Below are 26,126 nucleotides of genomic sequence, written 5' to 3'. Positions count from 1 at the left end.
ACGCTGGCGGTGAATATGGATTTTCTGTCCCTGTTGCGGTCGACATCAGACCAGAGACCCTTGGACGTCCAATGAGATGCTAGTGGAGAAATATGTCGTTGTTGAGCGTGGAGTATTTCTCCGGATACGGCTTGGTACAGATATTCGCTGATCATCGGCATGGGGGTTGGATGTTAACGTAGGATTCAACTCAACTCAACGATGTGGTGATCTGCAACTCAGAGGCACAGTGAAATGAATTGTTTCGTCTGTTCTGTTTGTGATTAAAAATACAACGCTCTCAACCAATGTCGTAACAGTTTTTTTTCTTTCTTTCTTATTTAAATAAGTAGAGCTCCTCCGGCAAACGCCATGGTCATTAGACTTATCATGCCCACGCCGTTTGCTGACCAAGCCTGCAGCGCCGCGACAGCGTTGTCGCTCGTTGTCGAGGATGCAGCTGAGCCGGTACCTGTAGCAGTGCCCGAAGCGGTGCCGCTTGATGAAGAATCGGCTTTTGAGTCGTTGCCGACAAGCGCGGAGAGTTTGTCGTCGTCGACGAATGAGGCCTTCACCGAGGTTGCGTTCTTGCAGTCGCTGGGAGGATCGGCTTTGCCCTTGACGAAGTTGGCAGCGATACACTTATCCTTTTATTAGCATTGACTTATGAAGTTTGGAGCAGGGACGTACCTGGTAGAGAAGACCGTCGACGGCGGAGGACACAACGTTGACCCAGCCCTTCTTGCCAGCGTATTTCTCGGGGACAGTGACCTGCGGCTGGCAGAAATCACCAAGACCGCTTTGCTGAACAATAGGAAAGACTTGCTCCCAATCTCCATCAGCCTTCTCATTGAGGGTCACGCGGAAAAGCCAATTGCCCTGCTGGTGAGTTGATCGCAGAGCAATAGCCTCGCCGCCGACGTGAAAGTCAACGAGCTTGTCCTTGGAGAGGTCAGGTGTGAAGCCGCCGCAGGGAGACTTGTCCTCGTCGTCGTCTTTGAAACCGATGGAGTCGGGATACTTGACTTCGAAGTGGGCGAGGGAGATGCCGCAGAGTAGAGCGGTTGAGAGGAGTGTAGAGGAGCGCATTTTGATGTGTTATGGGGGAGAGTATTGTGTGTGTGGTTTGAGAGAGCTGGGCTGGGCTGGAGTGGTGGGCGGCTGAGCTGCTTTTGTAGGAGTTGCGGATATCGGCAAGGGGATGAGGGAGAGGCTGAACTAGTGTGAGCTGTGTTTCGCTAAGAAGGTATGTTATGGTGTTAAATATCAGGCCGTTGTGAGAAATGACCTTCCATTGGGATCATCCAACTCAAATACTTTGATGTAATAACATTTTCGACTCATGTGGTCAGATATCATATCAACTCAAGTTACACATATTTCCAATTCCACAGCATGAGCACACAGCATCTGCAAACTCCCCATCATGAAAGCTACGTCATTGAGGCTCTGTGCTCCCATGATGAACCCTTCCCATCAATGCAAGCCATCTCACTAGTCTGAAGCAATTCACGCCAATTCCACATCAAACGCCCATCTAAAACACCCAAAGCCTCAAAAAAACGCTCATTCTTCAACGTCGCAGAGAATTCTAAAGCAGAGTCTAGCAGTGCAAGCCTCCATCGCCAAATGCCGTGTTAGTGGTGGAGAGTAATTAAGAGCACGTTTCGTTCTACCTACCCCAAAAGTCTAGACCTCGCAGGGAAAAACAGGGGTCCTTGACGTGCGGAGGAGCCAATCAGAACATGAGCGTGCACGGACCTGAGGTTGTTTGAGCAAGTTTTTCTCTCTTGTTAGTGAGCGAGTTTTTGTCAGACCATGGACGTTGAATCACAATGAGAAGGTTTAATGATGGTGATAAGTATCGGATATTCGGCATGCACGGATAGAACGGATACATTTTTGGGGGACATTCGAAAGAGATGGTAGTTGGGAGTTTGAGTTTTAGTAATTTTATGCGCAATTTGACGGTTGTTCGACGTTTCTACTGCCGGGTGTAGCCTCAAAGTATCAAGCTCGCATCGCTTGATTGCTCAATCTAAAGAGGTTAGTTGCAGATACAAGCGATCTGATGGGCATCTCGTCTGGCAATCGCACTCCGCGGGGTTAACTCTTCTTCACTACCTTATCCAACATCAGCACTCGGGCTCTTCATACCCGGCAACCTGTGACCTTCACATCTTGTTCGATACAGTCACCGTAAGCCAAGAAGCGGTTTCATCATACCAACTTGCTCATTCATTCTCACCTGAGTGTCAACAAGTCACACAATCGGAGGGAAACTGGACACTTGCATTCGGACAAAACTTGACTTGTTTGCAGGTAACATGAGCAACTGAAGCGAAAGACAATACCATCATAGCAGGATTGTTTATGAGCCAGAGACACATTGGCTCTATCACGACGCTGGCCGTCTGAATCGTCCCTTCAACTCAAGTCACATCGAACCCGCGCCATCGGCGCATCATAGCTCATCATGGATATGGACCACATGCATCATGATCCCGGCTTGCGGATGGAAGTCAATTATGCCTTTGCCCGTGGATACTGGTATACCATTGCTGGTGTCGTCGGCGCACTCGCTGCTATTCGTGGCATCAACTACCTCGACGCTCAGCAAAGGTATGCCATATTGATGACTTCTTGTCGAACACACTGACACTTAGCCAGACTAAAAGCATGTCGCGATCCATCAATAGACCATCCAACACGTCCACGAGGAGCATTCAGTCAAGCATGGGCGACATCAACCGCCGTCGTTCGCGAAATGGGCCATCCACAATATTACATCCCCATCAAGGGCCTTAGATGGGCGACACCACTTCCACTCGGTCGAATTATCGTTCTAGCATGTTATTGGGTCGTTATTGTCTACTTGATGAGCTGGAAGGTTTCACAGAACGACGTGTACTACTGGGAGCGCATCGGATATCGCAACGCATGGGTCACTTTGACCCAGTTCCCGCTGCTCTACCTTTTGGCGACAAAGGTCAACGTTATCGGATTCCTGATAGGGAGCAGTCATGAGAGGCTCAACTGGCTGCATCGATGGGTTGCGCGGACCATGTTTGTCACTGCGACGGTTCATGGCTTTCACTTCTGGACTATGTGGGTGCGCGCCGAGTTCCTTGACTATGCCCTTCAGATTATGCCGCTGGTCAAGTATGGGCTTGCAGCTTGGGCAATCCTGCTTTGGAACGTTATTACAGGAATTGTTCCCATTCGGAGACTTTCGTATGAGGTTTGGGTGGCTCAGCATGTGCTCACCAGTATCATTATGCTGTGGTTGCTCCACAAGCATATTCCCTCAAATGCCCGGTGGCTGCTGTGGATGAGCGTTTCGTTCCTCGTTTTTGACCGAGCCATGAGATGGGCACTTTTACTATGGCAAAATGTCCGTCTTCGACCACAAGGAACTGAGTGTCAGGGTATGAAGCACCTTGGGCATCGAGCCGTTACCCGCGTTGTTGGACAAGCCACCACTGTCGTTACCATCAAGGATGTGCACTTCAAGTGGAAGGCAGGACAGCATATTTACCTCTGGGTTCCACGTCTTGGACCCTTCGAAGCGCACCCATACACAATCGCATGTGCGCATAAGCTCGAAGGCGCATGTTGCTGCAACAGCATCCAGCTGGTCGTGCGCGCCCATAACGGATTCTCCAAACGACTACACGAATATGCGACAAAGAATTCGGGATCCGAACTTACATGCTTCGTATCAGGGCCATATGGCGTTCCCCCGAAATGGAATATTTACGAAACGCTGGTACTAATTGGAGCGTCAACTGGAGCCAGTTTCGTTATTCCCATCCTCGAAAGCATTGCGGCAGCGCAAAAATCGAATTGCACACGAAGAGTCGAAATTATCCTCGTTGCGAGAACATCTCAAGAAATCCAATATTACGTCGAAAGGGCCGAAGAGGCTGGCAGAATGGTACGAGCCAAAGGCGTCGGTGTAAGCATCCATATCGCCATAACAAGCTCCAATCAAACAGGCCCGGTCTTCAGTCGTTCAGAGTCCTCAAACACTAGCGACTCAGACGACATCCAACCCGTCAAGGGACCGACAACAGGTTGCTGCTGCAGCGCAAACGGTCCAGACGAGAAAGGCTGCCCAAGCGACTCTCCCTGCCGCGGCAAGATAACCGCCACTGTTCCAGAGCTCATCCGCGAATACACGTGCAGACCAGACATCGAGACCATGATTCGCGAGCCGGTGGAGCAGGCTTGGGGAGAAACAGGGGTTGTTGTTTGCGGTGGGCGAGAGATAGTGGCACGGACGAGGAATTGCGTGAGTCGTTTGAGCGATGAGCGAGCTGTGCATAAGGGAACGGGAGCGCAGGGGATATATCTGCATGTTGAGGAGTATTCATTTTAATTTAAGGTCGATAGATAATGATGTTATGATTGATGTTAACAAGGCTGAGTGCAGTGAAGTGAAGTGGTTGAACAGGACAGGGATTAGTCGGTGGGCGGTTAGAATGTGGTGGTGGTATGCTACGGCAACAAGGTCTCGGCCAGGCCAGGGGGATCAAACAATGGCCTCCACTGTCGGTTAACAAATACTGCACTGCACTGCACTGCCTGTGACTTGACAATGCATTGACGTATGATGAAACAACATTCTCCTCCTCCTTTCACTCTCGATATCGTGATACTCACTCCAATTCTAGACCATCGTGGAATGCAAAACTGAGATATCCAAATCCACCCTCTAAAGCCCCCGGCACGTCGATAGCTCCCTTCCACTAGCACTGCTACTCTCAACTAGGCTAGCCCCAGCCCCTCCAATTGGTCCCTCCTGACCCTTGAACCCCCGAATCTCCATTCCTCCACTTTCTCTTCATCACTTTACTTCCTCTCCAGCATCAACAACGCTGTGTTTCTTTGTCTCTCTTTTTCTTTTTTAAATGCTTCATCGCTGAGACTGTTTTTATTTTCTTCAGCGCGCCATGCCTTCACGGCCGCGGCGGCGTAATCGCCCGGAGAGGCTGTCGAGGCCGTATGCGATGGTGCACGCGGGTGTGAGATTGATTGCTTGGATTACCAGCCTCGCTTCGATTCTACTGCTCGCATTTGTTTGCAAAGAATGGCCGTCGAAGAGTCAGGTCATTATCGCAGGTGCTGTCGGTGTGAGTAGCCCCTCTCCTCAACGTCTTTGGTTACGCAAAACTGACGTGCTCTAGTGTGCAATCGCAATGCTCAACGATAGCTGGGAGGTGCTAGCAGTGACGGATGCTTCATTTACAGTTCCCAGATTAGCTACATCGAGAAGAGTCCTGCACGACTTGTTCTCTCTAGCTCTTTGTGTTGGCGGAATCATCATGATGTGGGTGTCAAACATTAACATCACCGACGACAAAACCGCCGAGCAGAAGCGTCAAGAGCAGTGGCTCATGGCTGCCCTGTGGGCTTTGATCGCTGTGGTGTAAGTTTCCCCCTCTTTTGGAAGGGTCACGTTACTGATAAGCGTGATGTAGTGGCTGGAGATTAATCTTTGCTATCTGGGGTTGTGTGGATTGTACTGGCGAGGCCAGACGTGCTGCGTGGAGAAGGCAGCGACGGAGAGGGAGAGAAAATGATCCCTGGCGACAGATGGGGATTCTCTGAATGATGTGTTATTGTATTACGATTTGAAGTTTTGATGGCAGACGAGGAACGCGACATTCATGCATTCAACGGCGCTTGGTGTTTGGAACATTGACACGATAGACATGCCAACTTATTTTCTACGACTGCGAGAGGATTTTCGACGACAACATGGGACCGAATCACCACCGGGGTTGATTATGATGTCGATTGGCCTGGCAACGACTTACCTATGCCGTCATGACCTGAACCTCTGGACCACCGATTCTACGGCTGATTCTTCTGGACCTTCCTATGCGATTTCAAGGAATTCGCGAGAGCGTTTGCGCGGGGGCTTCGATGTCTCTTCGATCTTGTGCAGAAACTGTATGGACGACTGTCAAGCCAGATCATACCGAAATACCTGACGGCGTCGACACGAGCATTGGTACCAGGTGCATTTTACCTTCAGCCGAAAACGGGGGCTCTACCACTATTATTTTATGACTGCCAGCGCCGAAGCTTGTGAGAGATGGATCTGGTCACATTGCTCTCGACAGTCGCCGAATAATAGCGATTGAATCCGTCATCGAACTTTCTGAGCAATTGGTGAGACCAGCGAAGAGGGACTACGACCTCTGTTGTAGAAGCTGCGGAGGGCTGCGGCGCATATGAGGTTTAAGTTCTCCCAGCAGCTTGGATGAACGGCCCATATCTCCACGCGGAATCGGTTATAGAAGGCGAATGGCATACAGAACATCTTGATGACCGCTTGTTGGCTCATTGACTTTGAGGCTCAAAGTTTTTTTAGCGTTTACTATCGAACCCGAAATACCAACTGCGTTCAACATAAACGCCGCATCCAAATTTCCTCCGTCATTCTTTTCCCAGAATACTTCGAACCTTTGACTACAGTAATAGCTACTCAGCAAGCCCCGCTAAGGTTATCTCGAGGTGGTTCATGTGATTTGTCGCTTTAGGCCGATGCTTATGGTTCTTGCTTCACAGAGTTACTAAAGCTATAGACACCGACTGCATTGAGTTTGCTTTCAGACCGTTCCTGAGGCTAATGCTCCTACCAGCTGATGGTTTCGAAGCATCTAATGAGCCAATTCGTCTGAAGCGATGAGAGACTCTGATACAACGTTCCATGTCATTCCCATCATCAGGAGGTTATCGGGAACCTAATTGCCCATCAGCTGTGTGTAGTTGATTCGACAAGATCTGGAGTAAAAGATCCTTCTTCCTTGACTGGCTTGCAGAGACGTGATTGTCTTCACAATACATGTAATGGCTTCCCCACAACAACTAAGGACAACCACTACAGATGGCGATATTACTCTTGTGGACATCATATCTCGAATCAATGACAAACCAAAGCAAAACGGCAGTAGCAGCCGAGAGAAAAATGAGCAACAAGACCCAAGAGAACCCCTCAAAGACATCCTAAGAAGGCTTGTGGAAGAGCACGAGCATGACCAGAATTTCCCCGACGACCTTCTCAACCGGGCGCGCGAATATCTCGAGAACGAAAATGACGAGCAACAAGATGCTGAGCTGGGCCAGAGCATCTCTAGAGAATTTGAGGCTCAAAAGGAATTGATGCTAAATGGCTCCATCTATCCTGAAGTCCGAGCTGTTGTGGATGACACGGACGACCCGACCTTGCCAGTCGGCACATTCAGGGTATTCCTTTTGGGAACAATTTTTGCAATCGTTGGCACTGGAGTCGAGCAGTTCTTTTCACTTCGAATGCCTCCTATTGGACTTTCGACATTTATTGTACAGATATTAGCGTTGCCCGTGGGGAAGCTGTTGGCGAAATGGCTGCCGACGAGGAAATTCCGGGTGTTTTCGTGGGAGTTCACACTCAATCCAGGACCGTTCAACCAAAAGGAGCAGATTCTCATCGCAATGATGGCAAATGTGACATTTGGCGGCTCTGCAATTGGAGCCTACATCGTGAGCATCATTCAAGTCCTGGAACTCGATGTCTTTTACGGAGAGAAGAACCTCTCGAATAGTATCCCTTGGCAAATCCTCACGCTCATATCGACCCAGTTCATGGGATATGGATGTGCAGGTCTTGTTCGAAGGTTTCTGGTATACCCGCCGTCAATGATCTGGCCAAAGGCTTTGGCGAATATTGCACTTGCTAAGGCGTTGAACAAGGATAATGCACATTCAGAAGATACAGTGCATGGGTGGAAATTGTCGCGATACAAGTTCTTCTTGATCTGCTTTACTTCCATGTTCTTCTACTTCTGGATTCCCAATTACTTGTTCAAAGCTCTTTACTTGTTCAACTGGCCGACATGGATATCACCAGGCAACGTCACACTCGCCCTCATAGCTGGATCAACCTGCGGTTTGGGCCTCAACCCCTTACCAACATTAGACTGGAACGTCGCCACCTATCTCGGCGACCCTATAGTAACACCCTTCTTCACACTCATGAACTTTGCAAGCGGCATGGCAATATGGGGCTTCATAGTCGCGCCGCTGGTGTACTTCAACAATGTCTGGGACACGGGCTACCTCCCTATCAACAACAACTACATCTACGACAACCACGGCTCGCGGTACAACATCTCGCGCGTATTGCTGCCCGACCTTACGCTTAATCAGACCGCGTACCACGAGTACAGTGTCCCCCTCATGACTTCCACTCAGGTGATCAAGTATGCGGCTGCCTTTATGATATATGTTGCTACACCCGTGCACATGTACCTCTGGCACCGTGAGGATATCATGTCTGGAATACGAGCTTGTTGGGCACGGAAGTCGCGAGACGAGGAGTTTAACGATGTGCACAACCGTCTTATGTCTGCGTATCCGGAGTGTCCTCACTGGTGGTACATTGTCATTCTTGTTGCGTCTTTCATCATCGCCTGTGTCTCGGTGAGCCTGTGGCCAACAGGCATGCCAATATGGGGCATCGTTCTAGCTGTCCTCTTCACCGTCGTGTTGCAAATTCCGATTGGGATGCTCTTGGCCGTTACGAACTTAGAGGTTTCAACACGTATCCTTTCCCAGCTTATTGCTGGCTATGTGTTCGAGGGCCAGCCAATTCCGAACATGATATTCAAGATGTTCAGTTTCATGTCGACACATCAGTCGCTCAACTTTGCTGGTGATCTCAAGCTTGCGCACTATGCCAAGATTCCACCGAGGTGGGCATTTGCAGCACAGGTTTATGCGACGCTTCTGGCAGGTTTCGTTGCGTTGGGCGTGAATCACTGGTTACTTCGCAACGTTGAGGACGTGTGTCAAGCGCATCAGAAAGACCGCTTCACGTGTCCCCGTACGCACACTTTCTTTATGTCCTCGGTGATATGGGGCGTCGTCGGACCACGTCGATTGTTCGGTACGCAAGGCCCCTACCGGGCCATCACATACACAATCCCCATCGGTGTCGTATTTCCCATAGCCGTATACCTCCTCTCTAAGCGGTGGCCCAACGCCTTCTGGCGCAACGTCAACGCGCCAGTCCTATTCTCAGGACCGATGGCGTGGGCTCCTTACAACTGGAGCTACGTGCAGGGCTCGGTGGTTCTAGCGTTCGTGTTCAACAAGGTGATCAAGAGGCGGTACGCGGCGTGGTGGGAGAAGTACGCGTACGTGCTGACGAGTTCTATGAGCGCGGCTATTGGTATTTCTGGCGCGGTGATGTACTTTGCGGTGCAGCATACGGGGGTGAAGTTGGATTGGTGGGGGAACAGGGTTCAGACGGAAGGTGTTGATCAGCGGGGTTTTCTGGCGGCTGGAAAGGTTGTCGACTGTTCGATGCTGAAGGTGCCTGAGAAGGGTTACTTTGATATCGGGTTTGAGTGGAAGGTGTAAGTCACAGTTGGTTCTGTGCTGAGAAGTTGTTTGCGCATCGACAAGTAACGGAAGTGTTTCATTATCTGCCTACTAAACCGTTAAGTTTTCCAACGCAGCTAATATATTTTTAACCTTCCATACAGATATTGTCCATAAGCATTTGATAACAACCTAATCTTAGACTTGAATAGCACAAACTCATAGTGATCTCACCAGGACCTTTTCTTGGGAGGCGAGGGCCAAGAATAGCAACACGAGTGTTCCTGACAGCTGACACACTTAGGTTAATAATTAGACTTTGCCTCTACATATTTAGCAACTGAATTTGCCATCAACGTCTGCCTGTTAACCGCGCGCGGATAATGAAACATGCGGCCACAAACGCGCCGTCGATCGGCAACCTGACAACGTCGCCACTTTGTTGGTTGTTGTTGGTTCTGTTTATATTACTATTTCGGTAAGACCAGAATGATGACCGAAATGGTTACGAAGCACCAATCATCTGATACACAGTCAAGAGCTGCGATGAGACTGAAACAGGGCGCCAGAGGAATTTATCTTAAATAAACTTTATCATGATAAACGTATGATCGTTCGAGGGTGGGCGTTTGGTGTCGAAGATGCAAGTGAAAGTCGCGTACCCGGGAGCTCGGTTCGGCGCTTGGGGTTAAGACGGGAGAGTCAGCCTGTCAATCGCTGTAATGGACATTCGAGATGGAACAAGATCATGGCCATCGGAATTAAGAAGCGCGCGTGAGAACATCGTGTGTAAGCTGAATTCGAAGGAAGAGGCAACCAGAAGCATGCGGAGTTAAGTCAACAAGGAAGAGAAAAGCGATGATGGAGTCGTCCGTAGGGAATGAGGTATATCAACCCAAACATGAAAGCTACTGCGCCTACTCTGCTCTCACTCTGAGGGACAGGGAGCGAGGCAGTGCCACAGAAGCGAACGAGCTACAGCAGAAAATCACCGGGGTCAAGGTTCTGCCTTACAGGGCTGGATTGCGCCATTCCGCTTTAGGTCTTGGAGATGGGGGTCGAGTTTGAGGCCTTTGCTCAGCCCTTTTTTCTTCTTCAACGGATGCATCATACATGCATGCATGCATTAATTCTTGATCGAGATGCTGCTACATGAGAGAATTACATTTCAAACTGCGAAACACTCTTTTGAGAAATCAGAAGATCTTTTCGGTGAGGCAGCCAAAAAGGCAATCGTCCTAGTAATGGGGGCCGTTTCCTGCGTTAGTCTTATCGGAAGAGGCAGCACTCTCTCGGTACCGGAAGAGTCTAAAATCCGCACCTTGGGTGGTATTTTGGCTGTCATGAGCCAATAGAATAATGGGATTGTTGCTAATGCCTGTCTGTCTATGTAACTGTGCCGCGAGCTGGGGGAATCACACAAATTGGACTATGGGTTTCTGAATCCTTGGCTTGGGACTTTGGTTGCTTCTCGTTTCATTACCGAGGGAAAAGGGAAACGTCATTTTGGGCCTGAAGCTATTCGCACCAGGTCGTGTAACGCTGCAATGCGCATTTGACAAGTCTACATGGGATGACGTACGCGCGCCCTTGGTCCTACATACTTTGAAAATGCTCTTCTGGCATCTTCCAACGGTTTTTGATCGCGTTCTGCATCATTGTGCAAGCCCAGTTGAACTGTGCGTCCCGATATGACAAGCATAGGTAGGTTCATCTGTACGATATTAGTTCCCGCTGCAAGTCAAAAGGAAGGAAGAGGCATCCAATGAATCCTTGACGTTGATCAAACTTGTTTGTCTGACAATGATGATATTGATGCGAGGCTGAACAAAAAACGGTTCCAGTCAATCTTGAAGAATGGTAGTGATCCTGGTTAGCTTAGGGCTGAGGCTGTGAGAACCGGCGTCGATTTTTAGGCGGATCCAAGCCTCGATAGGCGTCCCCCAGCACTGCCCGCGATTTGAATGAGTGGACAGGGGGTGACTCAGAGCGAATGAGGAAGAGGTCACCGAATGCAGAACATTACATTTTTTGAGTAGCACTTGCATACCTAGGTAGGGAAGAATGGTACTTACACACTTTAGTCCTTGACAAGGTTTTGGTTGGTCTAGAGGCGTTTTGGTCTGCAGACCATTTTTCTGCGAGTCCTTGATGACTCAATCGCCGGGGGGATCCCATGATGCAGGATAATGGGTATTGTAACTTAGTCTTTGGCCGAAGGACATTTTCGAGTCCGACGGACAAACTCGCGTAGCAACAAAGGGAACGAAATAGACTCGGGATAGTAAACTTGTTGGTCGAGATGCCTTTTCTTCTTCTTCTTCATGACATCTGTTAGTGATAATTTTAGGGTCATGTTTCAACCGTGGCCGCGTGTTGTCGGCCATTGAAGTCCTAGATTACGTTGTTGCTCAATTGTAAAATCCCAATTCATCTGCCCATGAGTTGATTCTTGTTTTAATTACGGGATTGTCACTTGTCGTCCGTGTCCTGATCTCCCTCCCGCTTCGACACCCGTTTCTCGATCCCACTAGCCTTCCAATTGATTAAACCTGTGATGCTCATTGACTCTGTGGTTCTGGCGGTTCGAACCAACAGTGACTGTCATGGGTGGCCGTGGCTGAGATGAACCAGGGGGGAGTCACCGGCATGGGCATTTTCCTTGGGGGCCAGGACTAGACAGGGATCACTTTTAGTGGCCGCAGACGGTAGGCAGAAACGGCCTTCTCCACCTTCAAGGCTGCCTTCTGGCTGTACTGTAGAGAACCAAGCCTCTGGGAGGGAACACCACCCTTTTTGCAAGTACTACAGGTCTCTTTGTATATATCTTCGAACCGCTTGCGAACCACTCACTTACACCACAACCAACATCACACTACTGCACACACTCTCAAAAACCAACCCCAGGCACCAACACCCCATATTTTACACTTACTCTACAAGACGTACAGTAGAGTCTGGTCTAGTTTAGTCCCCAGGCATCCAATTACTACAAAGTCACTCGGTACTTGGCTTACACAGCTTTCAAACTACCCTTCCTCATTTCTATATAACCCACCCCCATCTGCCACTCTCTCAACAACCAAACAAAACACTCAATTCATCTTACACAAACACTACTATAAGAGCTTGAACTTTTCTCTCTCTTCAAACTGTCTTCTCAACAATCACCTCTTATCATTGAGAACATCGTCCACAACCGTCGTCGTCGAAGCAGCACTTCTTCACCACCTGAGCAGACTATAACAAGAACGCATCGTCTGCCTCCGGTTGTCATCCAAGAGGATCCCCTACAGCGCAACAGTCGCTCAGAACCTCACACCACCGACACAATGTGCACTACAAACATCTACACATACGTCCACCCCGATGGACGCCGCGAGCAGTGGTCTCAACCTACGCTCTGCACAAACTCTCGCCATGGACAAGTCTGCGCCAGCAACTTTCTGTTCGAGCACCCAGTCCAATACGTTCCCGCTCCCTACGACGCTTCTTCTTACCCTTACGCTACTCAACTCCCTCCTACGCCTCAGTATAGTCCTGCTCCCTCTACACCATCGGGTTCATACCGCTCAGGAGATGAATCAGACCGCTCGTACACCAGCAACGGTAGCAAGAAGCGATCATCTGGAGTCTACATCAACGGCCAGAAGGTTCTTGATCTGAACCGTCGTGAGCGTCGACCAAGCTCTCGTCACCAGGAGAGAATTGTCTTGGTCGACAGCCCCCCTACTCCTCGCACTCCTCCCCAGCAATGGAATGCCCCTCACACTGCCCCTGCATCACCCATCTCAAACACATACATCGTTGACTCTTCACGGGACCCTAACAAGCGCCGACCCGTCATCGTTGATGAGCGAACTCTTCAGCCTGACCAGCGCCGTGTCCAAATCGAAGTCGTTGACAACCACCACCGCTCCAAGCACCACCGCCACTCATCAAGCGGCTCCCGACACTCCGACCAAGAGGAGGAGCGTCGCCAACGCCGCCGCGAGGAGAAGCGCCGAGAGGAAGCTGAGCTTCGTCTCCGCACTCGCATCGCAGAGGCCAACGCAAAGATTGCCTCTCGACCTGTCGCCCCTGCCCCTGCCCCTCCCAAGCGCTCCGCTACATACAAGCGCCCCTCCGTCGAAGTCGTCGACAGCCAAGCAGTTCTCGCTGATGAGCTTCGACGCCTGAGCTTTGAGGAGGAGCGCCGTGAGGACAAGGCTCGCCGCCTTGCTCGTCGCGAGGAGAAGAAGGAGGAGGAGGCTCAACGCGAGCGTCTCCGTGAGCGCATGCAGCCCAAGCGACGTCTCACAATTGGCGCTGGCAGCAGACGGCCCTCTGAGATGTACGAGCCAGGAGTGTACCGATATGAGTAAACGATATAGTTGAAGGATTTGGTCTTGTATCACTTTGATCTGTTTTACATGGAGTTTTTGAAGCAAATGATATTTAGCGATTAGACTTGGGATTGGGAATTATTCTGTATACGTTTTTAGGGAGTTTGATATTGGGATTTGGATACCAGTGGGCAAGGCAATGAGCCGATTTTAAGGATTACAGAACACTTAGTTAGATACAAGACACAAAACAGAAGAAAAAAAAAAGGAACTCAGAATGGGTTTTGTTTTTTGAATACTTTGGTTCCTGCTTGCATTATTGTGAATATTTAAACTGAGATGGCTTGATCGGTTGATTGAGAGAGAGGCTCAATGGCTTGGAGGAGGTGAGACACTGAAGCAGGTACAAGACATTTCACATCAAATGTGCAAGAATAGAAAAACCGGCCTGTCTCATGACTCTAGGACTGAGGGTGTGCGAGTTCGGTGTAAGTAGAGTAGGCTGCACACCAAGACATGATGATCTCCTTCGCCAAAATTGTAAATCAACCGACTTCCAAAACACATCACGATATCTAAAGAATTCACTCCTCGGCATCAAAGTGTAAAAAACAAGGGAACCTCAAAACACCGAAGGATCGCGCATGCATACATCGTGAATCAGAACAAGGATAGTCCAACCAAAGTTCTGTTTTTGCCCCCGGGGTGGAGTGGAGACACACCGAAAAACACCAAGAATCGAAAGATGGGGTCGTTTTGGGACTTTGGTGAAGCTTCATCTTGAGTCGCCGTGGAATCAAGTTATTCTGTGAAGATGAGGTTGGTTAAATGCGAGTCGGGGGCGTATTTTGGATCCTGGGTTAATGCCCAGAGGTATAGCATGAATTGCTGTTTTGGTATTGGGAGGCATATTGAATTGAGCAACAAGGGTTTATGAGTGCTTTTTGGGGGGGGGATTTGTCTTGCCGCAATCAGTGGCATTTTAGTTGGAATCTCTCCATTGTCCGATTGCCTTGTCTGCCTAAAAATGTCCTACACTAAGGGAGAGATGGAGTTTTCGCAACCCCGCTCATGATGTGCCGATCGAGACATTAGCCGACAGGGCCTCATGACACCTTGTTTCTCAAGGCACCCATGGGTGGGTAGTTCGCTTCTGGGGCGGGCATATGGCGGGGTTAAGTGACTGATGTACCTACCTGTATGTATGTCTGAGATAGTTCTCCAGTGAGTCACTGTTGATCTATGGCGAGATGATAGCATGTTTGATAGAGTACGTTTTGGGAAATCACCGAACATGCCAAGAGTTCAGCATCTGCCGTCAAGTCATGTACCGACGTGAATATGTGAGTGCGAATAGATTTGGTAAAGATAGTGACAGACTAAACTATCATACGAATGTAAACTCAGGCAGGCATGTTGAAGCCAGACCGTAGCTATATGCAGTAGTGTTGGGACTACTGCTCAGCGGGAGGAAATGCTGTTGAAACCATTCCGATATCATGTTGAACCCTTCCCATTCCCAATTTCACAAATATTGAATCATTCTCAATTTAGTAGTCACTTCCACGACTAATGACCTCCTTGTGCGACTCTCGAAGCAGAATAGTCTACAATCATTAGCATCACATAGCTTTACAAGCAGACATCAACTTACATGCTCGAACTGCGCCGAGTAAGAACCCTTGATATCAGCAAGCGGTTCATACGCTTCAAGAATACCATTCGAGACCAAAGAGTTTAGCTTCATAACCCGTCAGTAATCTTCCCCATCACATACGGTTATAGCACTTACACCAGCGAGATATCGCTCTTGGCCTAAACGCTCAAGATATCGACGACAAAAGACAATAGTACCAAACTGCTCACGAATGACCTTATAAAGTCTATTCGCCGACGCAAATGGTAAGTTGACATGTCTCGGCGCATCATGATGCAAACCGTAGCCATAAATGCCCACCTACACTCATCAGCAACAACCCAACTCACCGAACATGCACACTTACATCGTCGTAAAGTCGTCCAGTGCCGGTTGTACCAAACGTCTCAATGGCAAACACTTCACCTTCCTCCATCTTAGTCTGATCACTGTTCTTGACAAACGGGATCGACTTTCCACCGTGGATCTGGTAGTGCTTGATGTTGTGCGCTGAGATGTTGCGGACGGGTTTGACGGGGTATGTCTTTCCGTTGATTTCAACCTCGTAGCTCTCCATTGCTTCTTGGATTGCGGCGCTGACGTCGCAGATACGAACGTCGATTCCAGAAGCCTGCAGTTGTCAGACATGCAATATGTGAGTGAGTGAAATGCTTACCTTGATGCCGCTGTTGGTAGCATCTTTGACGGCATTCAGAAGATTATCGTAGGTAGGGTCAAACGACATGGTGAATGCACTATCAACGATCCAACCATTGATCTGCACGCCGAAGTCAACCTTCATGACATCCTCATACTTGAGAACAACATCCTTCTGTCCAGGATTAGGCGTATAATGCGCAGTTTCATGGTTCAAGCAGAGGCCGGTCGGAAACCCCATTCCAGCCTTGAGGTTATCACCAGGTTCAATACCCTGATTCCCCAAAAGCGCGCGCACGCCATCTTCAATACCATTAGCGATATCAATGAGTTTATCACCCGGCTTGACGTTCTGCTGCGTCCACTGTCGGACCTGACGATGAACTTCAGCAGCCTTTCGATAATCGTTCAGGAACTCTGGGTCTTCGAGCTGTCGACGACCCATGAAGCGAAGTTCTTTAGCTGTGGTACGAGCGGTGTTGTAATCCTGAATTTCACCAGCGGGAAACTCTTTGAAGAGATCACTCAGCGGGACTCTGGGAGGTGAAGATTGCTGTGTAGGAGCCTTCTTCTTCTTCTTTGGCTTTCTCTTTTTCTTCTTCTTACCAGCGCCGTCGGTTAGCGGTCCGGCGGGAGTGTTGTTATCATCATCGTCGTCGTCGTCGCCCCCTTCGCCTCCCAAACTACCGTCGCCATCGCGGGCAATGTGAGCACCACGTGGCTCTCCGCCTGCAGAGGATGGTTTGGACGAGAGTGGTCCTTGGCCTGATATGTGTAAGTGATATGCTATGTGTACGAAGGGCTATGAGATGTACCATTTCCTCCAGAGTGATCGTCTTCAGATGTCTTGGCACCCATTTCGACATGAACGCTGCTTCAAATCCCAGAGTTGTTGATGAGTGACTGAAGTGAGGTGAGATGACGATGATGGATGGGGTGTTGTAAGATGGGGTAAGCGGTTATCTGTGGCAGAAACGAATATGGAAGTGCAGCACATGGACCATCAGGATCACTAGCTTCGCAATGATAGGACAAGCCTGGTAGCAGTGAATCCTTCAGACACTGTATCGGTGTGCTATTGACGAAGTCCATCGTGAAGCTGTACAGACTTAGGAAGTAGACGGCAATTGATCCCCAGTGGACCCGTACTGTTTATGCAGTACTGACTCGCTTGAATACTACGTCCTGTTTACACGACGGCTATACGGAGTTATGTGGATTCTTAGAACATTCCAAATCGAAAAGCCATGATGGGTCCATCACGCAGCGGGTCTTGGTGGACCCCGCGTAAAGAATGAAGACCCTGATTACGAGTCAAGTAGTTCCCTTGGCTTCGTAGATCGTCGCAGCCACATCGCAAGAACACGTGGGAATGATGGAAGCGATGGACGGGAATATGCTGAAAAGTCTGGATATAAATTCATGATGCACTCCAACATATATGCCTCTCATCCCATAATGCCACGCCTAGACTATGTGCAAGGTAAAAAGCCATGTACAATGCTCGTGCTAAACACCATAAAGTACGGCGCCCCAAAAATAAAAACAAAATGACATGCAGATTCCGTGCTCTCAAATGTCCCAAACCATGATGTGTGAAATATAGGTGAGTAGGGTAAGTAGGTGAGCCAGCTGTCTATGCTGCTGGCTGAACTCCGCCGCGTGGCCGAGGCTTGAGGTTCAATATAGGAACATCAGCATTATCGAAGCCGTGATGCGATGTGCGATCTCTCAATCGCTCGTAGTGTTTCCGTAGTCGAGTCTCACCAACAACTAGTTCGAATCCAACCAGGAAACAGAAGCTTATCTCCAACCTGGCCAGTTCTGCTTCACTGACGCCACCCACCTTAGCCATCTTGGCATGGGGATAAGATAGATCTTCAAGAGCTTTCATGGCAACTCTAAGACCAGCCAGGACTAAACGATGTGCGTTGCGCCGGGTGACAGGGATAGCTCGCTCCTCAACGGCTAACCGGTGTATATACAGTGATGTCGCGAGGTATACTGCGGTACTCATGGGACAGAATTGGTGCAGTCGCTGAAGATATTGGTTGATAGTGATCGGAGGCTCATTCTTGCTGTAGAATTTGCGTGTTATAGCGCTGTGTTGCAAATTGACAGGCTGAGAATCGGCTCCCACGACAACATAAGGCTCTGATTGAGGTGGCGGCGACATGAGACCTGGGTGAGGCTTCAGTCGCACACCATCAATATCCCCCGACTCTGGTTGATTGTCATGCACAGGCTCAGGCTTATCTTTGGCAGCCAATCTCTTAGCCTCAAGCTCAGCCTGTTTCCTCAATTTCGCCAGATTCTTATCAGAGTATGATCGCACAATATTCTCCTTCTCGGCTTGCATGCCACTCATGTGCGGCACGGTAGGAGATTTTGGCGGTGGTGTCGGAGGTACATCGCCCGTTATCCTGACAAGAAGCTCGACGCCAGCGCTCAGCAGAGCGAGTGCTTCTGCTGGTGACATCTCGAAGAGGCCATGATCGGCAGAGGTTTTCGGTGCGGAGGGGTCGTCGGCGATCAAATGAGGATCGGAAGAGGGCACCGGGGGAGGAGGCGGTCGATCAGTCGTGGTATCGGGATGTCGCAGTGGAATTGTGCCGCCCTGAGCCTCGGTAGTAACAGCCGCTTGATAAGACATGGCTGGAAAAAGTAAATTGGGTGTAAAAGCTTGGTCGGTGGTCAAGACACAGAGCTATTGACGCGTCTCAATCTCTTAAGGCGCTGGGCAAGATCCGGCTCGACGCCTTTCATGATCTCTCGTTAATCGAGACGTAGTGGAGGAGAGTGAAGAACAATTTGGAGGAAGTTTTCGTATCACGGGCTAGGCCTGTTTTTGTTGTTGCTTTGGGTCGAGTCGGGCGTAGGTAAATAAATGCTAATCCAATCCAATACCAGCGCAAAGTTGCGACCTGTAGTGGGACGAGAATACCGAAGTGGAGTGGCGGGGCCTAAGATCTCGACGTGGGACCCTGGAGGAGTAAGTGCAGTAGTCGCAGAGGGTCCCGTGAGGGCGTCGAGTCGAGCCTTTATAGTTTATCGAATTCAGATACGGGAGGCATGAGATCGTAACGGTCGAGAGGAAGCGAGCGAGCGAAGCCTGATGATACAAGAGCCGGACCGACTACTTTAGCGTGGCGTTGTTTTAGGTCAAATGAAGGACAAGATGAAGATGAAATGAAATGAGATGAAATGTCCGAGATGAGTCGCGGTCGTGAGACTCGAACTCGCCAGGAAGAGCCTGCGATAAAGAACTCTAAAGAAATCAGATCAAGGATCAAAGGAGAGGTTGCGAGATTAAAAACAGAGACTGTTAATGAAGTGATTTGTTTGCTTTTGTTGACTGTAGGCAATATTGTAGGTATCTGTCGGCGGCTGCCCAACCCAAGAAGGGACCTGCCCGCACTTGCACCCGCTTGCACCTGCACCAGCAGCAACTAGCCGCACCTTCCTCCCGAGCTTCTTTTTTCATGTCACGAGCACGTGGTGCGGGGGGGAAATAAGATGATATTTGACTCAATAAGGTAGTCGAGTCTATCTAGCACTGATCAGCAAATGCCTATCGTGATCAATTCCCATTTTTTTGCGTCTTCTTTTTCTTAGTATCGAAAAACTAATCACCTTCTAGTCTTGAAAGTGGAATGCAACGGTACCAATCTTATCAAATTAGGTCCAAGCCAGGACATTCACTCAGATTTAGCCTCCGAGATGGATGAATGGTGTTATTCCACGGTAGACTCCGCATATGAAAGCAGCGTATTTATCGTGTTATCCTGGCAACATTGCAGTAAATACGGGGTATGTTTACGCATGCGGATATATAACCCACTCGTTGAGGATCTAGACCAAAGGGTCTTTGGGTTAAACTACTGCATGACCAGCAGAGGAGAAGAGCCGCAAGAGATGATGATCTTCTCTGCCAAGGCACCATTTAGGCGTCGTCTGATGTTTTTCCCGGCGTCTAAACACGGCCACCCCGGATCTGGGCTTTAAGCCTGCTGACCTATCTGCATGAGAAATATCAGAAACTCCATCAGTTACGCGCCATTGCCACGATTTCTCTTTTCTCTTTCAAATCACACAATCTACGACGAATAATTGGTATCATTCAAACAATTCTGGTGGCGATACGACGAATCACTTACCTGTCCTGGCCAAGTAAATACCACAGAAACAACCTCGGCATGCCCAGTTGCAAAGAATAGACTTATAGAAAGAGAAACAAAATTAAAAAATAGTATTAGCAAGGACATAAGAAGACTTTCAACAGATGTTTCATACCCAATTGTAATATGTTCACAGGATCAGGCTCCGATACTTGAAAGATGCACACTTACACACATACCCTACACTCCCACTTTACCGCATCTCGATGGAAAAGAGCTACTTGACCTGATACTGAAAACATGTCGCAAGCGCCCTCTTATCCATCGCCAAGTCTTGAAGAAATAAACAACTCAGTTGTAGGCAATTTGACATATTTACATTAAGACCCATGATACCAACATGAGAAGCGACATTATTGCTCACTACTTCTTAGCCCAGACAAAGAGCATCTCTGTACAAACATAGCTCACAACGAACTAATCGTCACGTTGAAGAACATTCGTAAACACGAATCTCAGTTCAAGATCGAGAAAAATATGCTTCAATTTATTCACTGGCTCAAATCGACCCGAGTGCAAATTTGACTAGTGACGTCGCCCTTGCAACTCTTCAAACAGAGGCGATATCGTTGGTGAAGGACATATTTGGAGCCGAATACTGCCAATACTACGACTATCGGGTATGAAGAAGTAAATGGTCCTTCAAGTACTACTAATACTGCCTTTAAAAAGTTCAGAAATGGTGGGGAACAAACCTCATCAAACACAGAGTCGTCTGGCAGTTCACTTGCTCTGGACGAACCCGCGAGAATACCGCACATTGGTATATTACATCCATAAACTAGGGGTCTTTGTGACCGAACTAATGACATTCGAGATAAAACTCTCGATGAAGGTTGGCGTCGCATAAAGAAACATTTACCAAAGAACCTATGGGAAATACACTCCCGAGCAGTAGCGTCAGTGCACATCTTGATCGCTCGTCTGTACGATAGTCAGTGAGCAATGCGCCAGCCATATTATGGTGAATGTTGGCCAAGTCTGGGTTATCTGGTGGAAAAAGGGTTTGTCTAATGTCAATAGCCTTTGGGAACCATGGATATGCCAAAGGTGTCTTTGCTTGCTCTCTTTAAATGACTCCCACTGTTTGGCAGAGAGTAGCGTAGATAAGAGTATCTTGCGTTTAGCAGCACATGAATGCCGTTTCTAGTAACTCGTCAACTTCACGGGATGAAGCAGTCTCTGTAAGATACCTGAGAAAAGTCATTTAGCAGCCGAACGGTCAACTTGTGGAGGGCTTACCAGGCAGCGTTTGACAATAGCTGAACAAATGTACTCGGCGAGTCCCACGACAACTCATGTAGTTTGAACTTTCGAACATTATATGATAGTGAAGCGGCGTGCTGAATACACTTATTGCAGGTCGGCCAATATGGATGGAGGGTTTGCATGTGAATCTGCCTTGGAAAGGCCTCAAAGAGGAGTCGCGAAGCATTCAGAAAGGTCGTCTCTCTGCGGCTGGGACCAAGCCAGTCCCGACATTCGTTCTGAACAAGGCGATGAACCCGATAATTATCAGTGATTGGATCTATGAACCTTCAAAGATACCGAGATGAGACTTTGTATCGCCTCATCAACTCTTGTTCACTCAATTTTAGCTCCCATAAGCGGGTGAAAGTAGCAAATTTACACCCACGGATCATCCCATGGCCCTTCCTTCCCTATCGGGGTATCGTCATCTGGTTTGAACAAATCATCCGGAATAGCATCTGGTACGCCGAAACGTGCAACACCGAAGACAGTAACCAAGGTCTTGTCAAGGGAGTCAAAAGAAGAATGGAAAGCAGTGTTGACTGTCAACCTTTCTTGTAGTAAGCATTTTGAGATCGACCTTTCTCGAACAATCGCTCCGAATATCTCTCAAAGGACTTGATGAACTGAATAGGAGACATTTGTCGAGAAACCATTTGTGAGGCCATGAGATTGACGGCCAACGGAAGACCATCCAGTTGCCTTGAAAGATTCGAGGCTGCTTCTCGTTCCTCTTTTGAATAGTTGTCACGTTGGATGATGGTGAGCAAGAGAGTCGTCCCCTCTTCTACGGTAAAAGGAGGAACTCTCAACGTGTTTGACGCAAGTTGGAACCCGACATTTTCGTTTCGAGTGGTGATTAAGACGGATCCCATCGGAGCTGAGGGTATGCTGTCCGTTATATGATAGCCATCTTCAACGCTTTCAAAGATCGTGAGCCAATGCTTACCTGTTGCTGATCAAAACCACACTAGCAAAAGGTCAAGAAACACTGACTTGAGTTCACCATGGTAAACATTTCATCCACCAAGCGATTTGGAGTCGGCTTCAACTTTGTGTCTTACAAGTCCATCTTTCCCCATGTTTCCAGTATCAAGATCTTCGACTTCTTCCTTCTCAAACATCTCTTTGGGCAAGAATAATTTCCAAGGCTGACTGCGTTGGTCAGGCTGGCTAGACGCTGGTATCGTTTTGAACTGACTCTCGTTTTCTGGATCCATGGTCTCTTGCTAAAACCCTGTATTTAGGAAAATTGATAAGGAGGACAGGGAAACATACTTTGCTGATATACGTTAGGAGAGATAAATAATTAGGCGATCTAGACTAATGGCAGATTATACTTTTAGGGAAGAATACAGATTTTTCCTGGGGCAGAATTCCAAAGGCGATGCTGAATATCTCTGGCTGTGTTGAGTGGGTCATTTGTTCGAGGTAGTTGATATATAGATGGTCTGCTCTATCCGCCCTGGCTGATCGTCCAGAATCGTGGGAGTTTGTAAGGGCATTCAAGAATGCTCTGTGATATCCTGTGACTGTTAGATTGGTTAGCATCTTTATGTTGAATTGTTTGTTACGTACATATTCGGAATAGCCATTCTGCAGTGCTACCATGGGATGATGCTCAACAAATAGACTCGCAATTCTAGAGACACGAAGATCAGATGATATTGGAGATATACCCCTCCCTAATCAGTACGATATTCACTATACCTTTCCGCAGCCTCGTCCCGCTTCATTGTTTAAGTGGTGAGTGTTTTGAAGATGAATCGTTCAGTAAGGATGACCAGTGGCTGCATCCTTGCATTGAAGACTTATGTATGTCAGCCTTCAATTCTGGGGCCGGTTGATCGAGTCGCAGCAAACACCGTAACCATTGTCGCGAAGAATCAGGCTCCCATAAAAGGCAAAGCCCCTCTGACTGAATCCAAGGAAGAACCATATTCACAGGGGAGGAGCTCTTCACGAACCTAATGATCAAAACATTGCTCTTAATGCACCTATGAATGCTACCAGTCTAAACAAATCCCCGGCATTCCAGCACCTAGATCTAAGTCCAGCCCAGAACTCCATATTATCATCTCATCATTCATAAGTCTTTAGCAGTCTGGCGCAACCTTGCAGTCAACCACGGCCGTTTGTCCAGCCTGTACCTTGGCAATAGCCTCCTTCAACACACTATCCAGATCTGATGCCTTGTCAACTCTAGCAGCGTGAATATCTCCACCTGCAGCAGCCTTGGCGATACCAGCATAGTCAGGTACGGGATCGAAGGAAATGTTGATCTCTTCGTTTGTGGCCTTCGATCCGAGACCGTCGGGGTGAACCAAGAGTAGAGATCTGCGAGGAGCGTTCCATCCTGTCACAAGTCAGCATGTTACTCTTGTCATATGTGAGATGACTTACCCTTGTTGTTGAGCACAATGGTCAAGACGGGGATCTTGTATCGTCTTGAGATCCAGTACACGCTACCAGGTACTGTGAAGAGATATGTTCCATCTCCCACAATCTGCACAACAAACTTGCCCTTATTCGTACCACCATTCTCAGCATCTGTCGCAAGCTTGATACCCAGAGCACCACCACCAGACCAGCCGAGACCACCGCCTCCACAGTTAATCCACGATCCGGGAATTGTGGGTTGAATGTTGTCGTGTACGAAACCAGTGTTGGTAACAGCTTCAATGGCCCAGATCGTATCTTCAGGGCAAAGGTCACGGAGCTTCTTGCTAAGATGGCCAGTGCCGAAGGTATCGTCTGCAAGAGGCTCTGCGGCCTTGGCGATGCTAGCGAGCTTGTTTTCGTGGACTTCAGCACGTTGCTTCTCCGTCTCCGCGGCGTTGACTTCAAGTTTGCTGGCGAATTCCTTCTTGTTAAGAGCTTCAGTAATTTGCTGGACGGCTGTCAAACCATCGGCCTTGTAGCGCGCATCGGCTTGGATATAGTGAGTTGGCATTTGCTGCTTCAGGGGGTCAACATCGATGTGGAAGATCTTTGCATTCTCGCGAGGCTTGCAGCGGGTCTGAACCCAGGGTACGTCGCAGTCCAGAACGACAATGGTATCAGCAGACTCAACAGCATCGTCAACACCAAACTTCAGTCCGATCCAAGCGGGATGGTCAGCGGGGAAGCACATGTCGCAACCGCCAGTGTCCAAGACTCGCAGACCCTTGACTTTATCCGCCAATTCGACAAGCGCAGCCGGTACCTTGTGGTTTCGCCCACTGTACCCTGTAACCAGCAAAGGAGCCTTTGCACCAGCCAAAGCCTCAGCGATCTTATCAACAGCACTTGTAGGAAGACCACCAAGCTCAACCGGCTCCCAGTGTTCTTGCTTCAAAGAATAAGGCTTAAGATCAGCCTCGAGGATCTCTCGTGCACTGCACAGATACACAGGACCTTGGGGATCTGATGTTGCGAATTGCAGAGCGCGGTTGACCATTTGCTTCACGTTAGCTCCCGTCTTGATCTCGCCCGTGTATCGGCAGTACTGAGAAATGATTTGTTTCTGGTCTGGTACATCTTGGATCCAGTGGATGTACTCTGTGCGACTTCCTCGGTGTTCGCCTTCTTGTGTGAATGGTGAGAGACCAGCGAATACTAACACGGGGGCGCGGCCTGTGGAAGCGTTGTGAACAGCTGCTCCGAGACCCTGAGTTCCAACATCAACGTGGACGATTACACACTGAGGTTTGCCTGTTAATCGGGCGTAGCCATCGGCCATTGACATGGCCACCATCTGATTATGTCAGTTTTGCCCAGAAATGCTCAACGAAATAGGCATACCTCATTGGGACATGTGATGATCTTGGGGAATTTTCCTTTCTTCTCCCTCTGTCCCTTGACCATAGCCTCAATGATACTAGGATGATCGGTACCCAAGTTCACAAAACAATGGGTGATACCAGCATCCCAGATAGCCTCAAAGAAAGCAAAGGATGCGGTATACATGTCTTCACTTGCTGTTGAGTAAGATCGGTTCATAACTGCTGTGGATGAAGGTGTGTGAAGAGCTGTTGATGCTTTTGAGCGGCTGGCAGATAGAGACAGAGAGGGGCTTTTCCCATCTTGTTGAGAAAGTGATGAGATTGCTGCGGTGTTGTATCTCCTCGCTGAGGACTGAAGCTGTGCTGGACGACATTTTGAGAGGCCTTGAGCGGCCAATCTGGATCTTTGAAGGAGAGCCATGATGAATTGTGTTCTATCACCCGGTTAGTATCTGAATGTGTAGACATGAAGTGAAGATGAGGCTCAATGATGCATGATGGCGGTGTAAGTGCCACCCCCAAAGCATAAACAAATGCCGAACCTCACTCACTACCTCCGATACTTACTTCAGTATCCCAGTCAATGATCAACACCAATCAGATGTGAGGGTGTAAACGAAATGGTTGCTGTAAGAATATTGTAATTGCAACAAGCACAAAACAGAAACAGGCCGGGTTTTGTTGTCAAACTATCGTAACGCCCTTTGTTATGTCCAAGCGGGTCTACACAAATGCCGTGTCTGGCCGTATTCGTTGTGCTCACGCGCGGCAGGTGTGTTACGGTGACAGGATGATGCGGGGTTAGGGAGGGGGGAAGCTAGAGGGTTAACTGTGGAAATAGGGCGTTTTTGACAAGGGGTTCTATCAGTGATGGAATGACATGTTGACATGGGGGACTTTTGACATGATAAGTATCGTAGATGAGGATTGGGCTTCTCGTATATGTTGTATAAAAGATTGG

General features: G+C 48.7%; 9 protein-coding genes across 15 annotated transcripts; 4 read left to right on the top strand and 5 right to left on the bottom strand.

Moving 5' to 3' along the window:
- The first annotated feature begins 274 nt into the window (after positions 1-274).
- On the top strand, positions 275-4,615 carry FOIG_05378 (uncharacterized protein). 2 transcript variants are annotated; one of them, XM_031203953.1, is made up of 3 exons: positions 275-2,178; positions 2,302-2,601; positions 2,650-4,611. In XM_031203953.1, exons 2-3 carry the CDS (start codon positions 2,456-2,458, stop codon positions 4,358-4,360), a joined length of 1,857 nt encoding a protein of 618 aa, XP_031065782.1. In that variant the 5' UTR covers positions 275-2,178; positions 2,302-2,455; the 3' UTR covers positions 4,361-4,611. The 2 variants fall into 2 exon arrangements, with proteins under 2 accessions (XP_031065782.1, XP_031065781.1); XM_031203952.1 differs by having other exon boundaries at positions 275-2,601; positions 2,650-4,615.
- On the bottom strand, positions 321-1,068 carry FOIG_05379 (uncharacterized protein; the record flags this gene model as incomplete). The annotated part of the gene is made up of 2 exons (XM_031203954.1): positions 321-620; positions 670-1,068. The coding sequence occupies 2 exons, from the start codon at positions 1,066-1,068 to the stop codon at positions 321-323; spliced, it is 699 nt and encodes a 232-aa protein (XP_031065783.1).
- Positions 4,616-4,934: 319 nt separating the features above from the next.
- On the top strand, positions 4,935-5,592 carry FOIG_05377 (uncharacterized protein; the record flags this gene model as incomplete). The annotated part of the gene is made up of 3 exons (XM_031203951.1): positions 4,935-5,114; positions 5,169-5,410; positions 5,463-5,592. The coding sequence occupies 3 exons, from the start codon at positions 4,935-4,937 to the stop codon at positions 5,590-5,592; spliced, it is 552 nt and encodes a 183-aa protein (XP_031065780.1).
- Positions 5,593-6,840: 1,248 nt separating this feature from the next.
- On the top strand, positions 6,841-9,393 carry FOIG_05376 (OPT family small oligopeptide transporter; the record flags this gene model as incomplete). Its single annotated transcript, XM_031203950.1, has 1 exon — positions 6,841-9,393. The coding sequence occupies one exon, from the start codon at positions 6,841-6,843 to the stop codon at positions 9,391-9,393; it is 2,553 nt and encodes an 850-aa protein (XP_031065779.1).
- Positions 9,394-12,128: 2,735 nt separating this feature from the next.
- Positions 12,129-13,977, top strand: FOIG_05375 (uncharacterized protein). The gene has a single exon (XM_031203949.1). It carries the CDS (start codon positions 12,687-12,689, stop codon positions 13,716-13,718), a length of 1,032 nt encoding a protein of 343 aa, XP_031065778.1. The 5' UTR covers positions 12,129-12,686; the 3' UTR covers positions 13,719-13,977.
- A 947-nt stretch (positions 13,978-14,924) lies between these two features.
- FOIG_05374 (methionyl aminopeptidase) lies at positions 14,925-17,279 on the bottom strand. 5 transcript variants are annotated; one of them, XM_031203944.1, is made up of 6 exons: positions 16,788-17,279; positions 15,992-16,737; positions 15,683-15,946; positions 15,472-15,636; positions 15,334-15,420; positions 14,925-15,286 (listed from the first exon to the last, which is right to left on the bottom strand). In XM_031203944.1, exons 1-6 carry the CDS (start codon positions 16,828-16,830, stop codon positions 15,230-15,232), a joined length of 1,362 nt encoding a protein of 453 aa, XP_031065773.1. In that variant the 5' UTR covers positions 16,831-17,279; the 3' UTR covers positions 14,925-15,229. The 5 variants fall into 5 exon arrangements, with proteins under 5 accessions (XP_031065773.1, XP_031065776.1, XP_031065775.1 ...); XM_031203947.1 differs by having other exon boundaries at positions 15,472-15,946; XM_031203946.1 differs by having other exon boundaries at positions 15,334-15,636.
- Positions 17,280-17,319: 40 nt separating this feature from the next.
- On the bottom strand, positions 17,320-20,223 carry FOIG_05373 (uncharacterized protein). Its single transcript, XM_031203943.1, has 2 exons — positions 20,130-20,223; positions 17,320-20,069 (listed from the first exon to the last, which is right to left on the bottom strand). The coding sequence occupies exon 2, from the start codon at positions 18,623-18,625 to the stop codon at positions 17,609-17,611; it is 1,017 nt and encodes a 338-aa protein (XP_031065772.1). The 5' UTR covers positions 18,626-20,069; positions 20,130-20,223; the 3' UTR covers positions 17,320-17,608.
- Positions 20,224-21,946: 1,723 nt separating this feature from the next.
- Positions 21,947-22,621, bottom strand: FOIG_05372 (uncharacterized protein; the record flags this gene model as incomplete). Its single annotated transcript, XM_031203942.1, has 2 exons — positions 21,947-22,350; positions 22,429-22,621. 2 exons carry the CDS (start codon positions 22,619-22,621, stop codon positions 21,947-21,949), a joined length of 597 nt encoding a protein of 198 aa, XP_031065771.1.
- A 461-nt stretch (positions 22,622-23,082) lies between these two features.
- On the bottom strand, positions 23,083-26,053 carry FOIG_05371 (uncharacterized protein). 2 transcript variants are annotated; one of them, XM_031203940.1, is made up of 4 exons: positions 25,733-26,053; positions 25,185-25,599; positions 23,805-25,137; positions 23,083-23,757 (listed from the first exon to the last, which is right to left on the bottom strand). In XM_031203940.1, exons 2-4 carry the CDS (start codon positions 25,584-25,586, stop codon positions 23,498-23,500), a joined length of 1,995 nt encoding a protein of 664 aa, XP_031065769.1. In that variant the 5' UTR covers positions 25,587-25,599; positions 25,733-26,053; the 3' UTR covers positions 23,083-23,497. The 2 variants fall into 2 exon arrangements, with proteins under 2 accessions (XP_031065769.1, XP_031065770.1); XM_031203941.1 differs by having other exon boundaries at positions 23,369-23,757; positions 25,717-25,789.
- Positions 26,054-26,126: the final 73 nt, after the last annotated feature.

This window comes from Fusarium odoratissimum (assembly GCF_000260195.1).
Source record: "Fusarium odoratissimum NRRL 54006 unplaced genomic scaffold supercont1.7, whole genome shotgun sequence".
Lineage (NCBI taxonomy): Eukaryota > Fungi > Ascomycota > Sordariomycetes > Hypocreales > Nectriaceae > Fusarium > Fusarium odoratissimum.
This window is presented reverse-complemented; position numbering and strand designations above follow the sequence as displayed.

What these genes read in the sequence shown, in the direction of transcription:
- FOIG_05371 (XM_031203940.1), bottom strand. Translation starts at nt 25,586, where the DNA reads ATGGCTCTCCTTCAAAGATCCAGATTGGCCGCTCAAGGCCTCTCAAAA. An exon ending in TCATCACATGTCCCAATGAG is followed by an intron (nt 25,138 to 25,184) that starts GTATGCCTATTT and finishes TGACATAATCAG; the next exon opens with ATGGTGGCCATGTCAATGGC. An exon ending in CATTGTGCTCAACAACAAGG is followed by an intron (nt 23,758 to 23,804) that starts GTAAGTCATCTC and finishes GACTTGTGACAG; the next exon opens with GATGGAACGCTCCTCGCAGA.
- FOIG_05378 (XM_031203952.1), top strand. Translation starts at nt 2,456, where the DNA reads ATGGATATGGACCACATGCATCATGATCCCGGCTTGCGGATGGAAGTC. An exon ending in TACCTCGACGCTCAGCAAAG is followed by an intron (nt 2,602 to 2,649) that starts GTATGCCATATT and finishes ACACTTAGCCAG; the next exon opens with ACTAAAAGCATGTCGCGATC.
- FOIG_05374 (XM_031203944.1), bottom strand. Translation starts at nt 16,830, where the DNA reads ATGGGTGCCAAGACATCTGAAGACGATCACTCTGGAGGAAATG. An exon ending in CTACCAACAGCGGCATCAAG is followed by an intron (nt 15,947 to 15,991) that starts GTAAGCATTTCA and finishes TGACAACTGCAG; the next exon opens with GCTTCTGGAATCGACGTTCG. An exon ending in ACTCGGCGCAGTTCGAGCAT is followed by an intron (nt 15,287 to 15,333) that starts GTAAGTTGATGT and finishes TAATGATTGTAG; the next exon opens with ACTATTCTGCTTCGAGAGTC.
- FOIG_05373 (XM_031203943.1), bottom strand. Translation starts at nt 18,625, where the DNA reads ATGTCTTATCAAGCGGCTGTTACTACCGAGGCTCAGGGCGGCACAATT.
- FOIG_05375 (XM_031203949.1), top strand. Translation starts at nt 12,687, where the DNA reads ATGTGCACTACAAACATCTACACATACGTCCACCCCGATGGACGCCGC.